Below are 3860 nucleotides of genomic sequence, written 5' to 3'. Positions count from 1 at the left end.
AACTTGTGATTCGTTACTTTATTTATTCGAGCGTTTTCCCTTTTCACAGTCAACGCTCTAGTGGGGGAGTAGTGTGGCGTTTTGTACCTTTATTTTACTTCCATTATAACACTACGTATTTCATCAATTGCATAATCGTTTTTTTTTTGAATACGAAAAACCACAAAAAACGCGCACTTGTAAAATTTCACATAATACAAGCGTGGTCACGTGCTTCGACTCTCTCTTCTGATATCGCTCGCGCTTGCAGCGGCCTTTCGCGAGTCTCATGTACTAACTCTGATACCAAAACATTTCAGATATCTTCGGAATCTATTATATGTGGGAACCGTTCAGAAGAAGACCTCTGGACCAACATAATTGGATCATTGTTCATTCGCTGACCTGGGCCAACGACGAACTATTTTAAAGAGAACAATTGTTGGTGTGTCTGTTCCATCTGACCTCTTTATTTTTGTATGCTCAACCTACTTATCTTATTTTTATTTCTTTGCCACACTCCTGGTAAACTAAATTATTTGATAGCCAGACCACTACAGGTGCAACACGGAACTGTGCGTTGCGGTGACAACGACGTAAGTTACTTCATACCTCAGGGTGGGATTTCGGTGATTACAATATTGGTGGGGTTGAGTCGATTCCCAAATCGCGCGTGCAACTTTCTCGAAAACTGCAATGGGTGAAAGGTGAACATTTGCGGTAAAACGTAGCAGCTATTGGCATCCGTTCTGAAACCCAACTGGACTATTCCCTGCATCATATTTTTTTAGCATCTACGACGTTCGTTCTAGTTGCGATTTCTGACGCGCCTTTCAGTTTTGAAGTGACTTGCTTTTGGACACTGACCCCTCGACGCACAATGCATTTTTCTGCAAACACTCTGCGGCTGAAATAAAAACTTTAACGTCAAAATGTTGCACTTCTTTGCATATATGTTCAATCTAAATATCTCTCTCATCTGTCGTCATTTTTTGCGATTTGTTTTGATGGATCTCTTTTGAAAATTACTGGCGCACATGCGGCTTTGAACTTCGTGTGCTATTGCTTCGGAAGTGGCTTTTGTTGAGAAATTTGTTAGCGTAACCTTTTCATCCTTCACGTCCTTTGAGAATACCTCAAATGAATAAATGAAGTATAACTTTGTGGTATTTGTGCGTTCATCCAGTAATCGAAGCACCAACTCCATTTTGCGTTACGAATGGGTGTACTACAAATGCAGCAGGCGCCCTCCAAGACCAACGGAAAGCCGTGGAATCTGAAGAATCTAGTAAGCCGAGCGGTTTTTGTAATAAAAAAGTACGCGAAGCACCGTCTGTCTAGCGCGGTTTTTTCTACGGAGGCAAAGGAACCAACCGGCAGTGACCCCTTACATTCTGGAACACAACCACAAACTGTCAAAGTTTCTGCGCGATCGGCTTCCAGTTTATCGACGCCTAACCGAAGAGGATTTGGGCACACGCAAGTCCCTGCTGAATTGCGGACCGCCGTCATCCGAGGTGCGGCAGTTTGTGGCGGATGAATTCGGAAAGATTCTTACAGCTAAGGATGTACACAACTACCGCCGAAGTGTCGACCGGCTATGTTGCGCAGGTGCCGCATAGTTGGGTTCTAATATGGCAGATGATATGCCTTCAGTCTCTTGGGAGACCGGACGCGTCCTTGTGTGTCAGGCAGGGGAAGGTAACCATAGCCACGTATGTTTCTCCCGATGGCAGCAGATAGTGTTATTCCGGCGCTTTCCAGATGTAGTAATTGTAGACGGAACGCATGCAACAAACCGCCTTGGGTAAGTTTTTCAAAGCATATAGTATTCGGCATTTAGATAAAAACTGTACGCCTTTTTGATAACGGACGGCATGGGAACCGGACGTCCGGTTATGTATGCGTTCGAAGACAGCGAGCAGTTTGCTCCCATGTGTAAACTGTCTGGCTTAAGACCTTCGTAATGGACAAGTTGGCGGCGCAAATGCGTGCGGCAAGAGTCGTGTTCGGCTGTGACGTTGTGCTTTGCTACTTTCATGTCCGCAAAGCCATCAGAAAGCAGGTGTGTATCATTTAATATCCATATATTTTTGTTCATAGACACATTCTGCATATAGCCGGCACATATTTCACCGCATGGCTCACCTAGACAGTGCTGTACAGTAGGTTTTATGTTCATCGTATTACAAGCACACAGATTCGGACAAGACCTAGAGCTTCTGCGCCGAAACAATCCTCGAGTTCTTTCCTATTTTACTGCTCGCTGGCCGTACATCAACCGAAAATGAGCCATACACGCACAGTCCGGAATGGTTCACTTTGGTAATGTGACCAACAACTAATTGGAGAATGCGAACGGTCGCCTTGAAGATCAGGTGCACCACTCCGACACATAGGAGAATGCAATTCAAAAGGTATCCCGGCACCCTGAGCGGCACACGCAGGAGTTCGAGATGCATACGTCGTACCAATGCGATAGGCGGCAAATCCTGGAGGGTGACGCCTAGGTTCTGAACGTAGTCTTCCGAATTACGACATATGCATGCTCTCTCGTTTTGAGGCAGTTAGGTCCCCGACCGCCGCGGCTGCCGTATGAAGGCGTTGGAACAAGCAAGGTGAGGTTGAGCTATTTATAGTTTGTGGTGCAAACACCCAGCTGCTCCCAGACTGTCGACACCTGTAGTGGAGAATGCACACGCCCTTTCTACCAAGAGATGTGGCTCCCCTGCGTTAACATGTTCTCTGTATTTCCAGATCAGTCCGTTCCGAGCAATAAGAAGTATTCATCGTTGGCTTTTTCTTAGCTTGCTTTCCAATCCACCAACGATGGCTGTCGGATTACAACCTACCGGAAAAACGTGTACCCCTTACACGTGTACACAAACCACCACCGACAGCTTTCGGTGGCCTTCCTAAACAACTGAATCGGGTGATGGATATGCTTCAGAGGCTGGAACCCAGGAGGGCCACCGCCATCTTTAAGCGGTTGGTTGTTCAGGGACAAATCCTGCGGCGTCAAGCCTCAAAGTCTGCAAACGATGACCTGCGGTTGGTGGTCGAGGATACTGTACCTCAAACAAGATGGCGAACTGGAAACACTGACTTGGGGTTTTGTGTGCTCTGTGACTGGCCGACTACTACCAGTGACCGCTGGTGAGCAACGGATCGCGTGTCATATCACGCCGACTGTTTTGACGGTAAACCTTGCCCACGGTGTGGTGGTGCTCTTCAGGCTTTCTCAAATGTGAGTCCACATGAACATAAATTGCTTTTGGTATTTAGCTCCGGGCCCATCCAGAAAACGCAGAGGTGTGCTTGCTACTCGGTCCGCAAAGAGGGCATCTTATGATGTTGACCTGGACCGAAGCACAGAGTCCCAGCAAACTGTGTCCCGTAAGTCTGAGTGCGTCCGCGTTTTCGGGTCCACGGAGGAACTACTCGACAGCCGTGAGCCGATGTCTGAAAACTACGACTAACTCTGTAGAGCGCCATCTAGATGAAAGAGACTGCATCATCCGTTATGTTGACAATGAATTTCCCCACGTTTATTATGTCCGCATTTGTAACTCCTGCTCCACTTTTGTGATTAGTGTGTGTATATGAACTGACTTTTGTTTGTCCTTACCACTTCACCCACTTGGCCTTGAGGTCATCCGGCCATTTGTATCTGACTTTGCACGTGTGACTCTCGCACGTTGGAGCGTGTTTGCTTCCTTGGTTTGCACATTTGAAGTCCAAGCTGACTGTTTGTTTTGGACGCGTATCTACTGTCGAGGTTTGCACAAATTGTGAATTTCTCTTACCCTAATAGTACCGTTTAGAAACCCAGCTCCGACTTTGTTTTGCCTACCCGGAGGTTCTGGTATTACGCGTCACTC

The 3860-nt window shown here is 46.8% G+C and overlaps 1 protein-coding gene across 1 annotated transcript in view; it reads left to right on the top strand.

Annotated features, from left to right (window-relative positions):
* The window catches only part of T265_06673 (hypothetical protein), a gene marked incomplete at both ends in the record, with an annotated part of 29959 nt that overhangs the window by 3620 nt on the left and 22479 nt on the right, over window positions 1-3860 (top strand). The window contains one exon of the mRNA XM_009171998.1: window positions 2787-3135. Within this exon, the coding sequence (XP_009170262.1) occupies window positions 2787-3135 (349 nt within the window). The remainder of the gene's footprint in view (window positions 1-2786; window positions 3136-3860) is intronic.

The sequence above is a fragment of the Opisthorchis viverrini genome (assembly GCF_000715545.1).
Source record: "Opisthorchis viverrini unplaced genomic scaffold opera_v5_141, whole genome shotgun sequence".
NCBI lineage: Eukaryota > Metazoa > Platyhelminthes > Trematoda > Opisthorchiida > Opisthorchiidae > Opisthorchis > Opisthorchis viverrini.
Note: the sequence above shows the minus strand (reverse complement) of the source record. Positions and strands in the feature narration are given on the sequence as shown.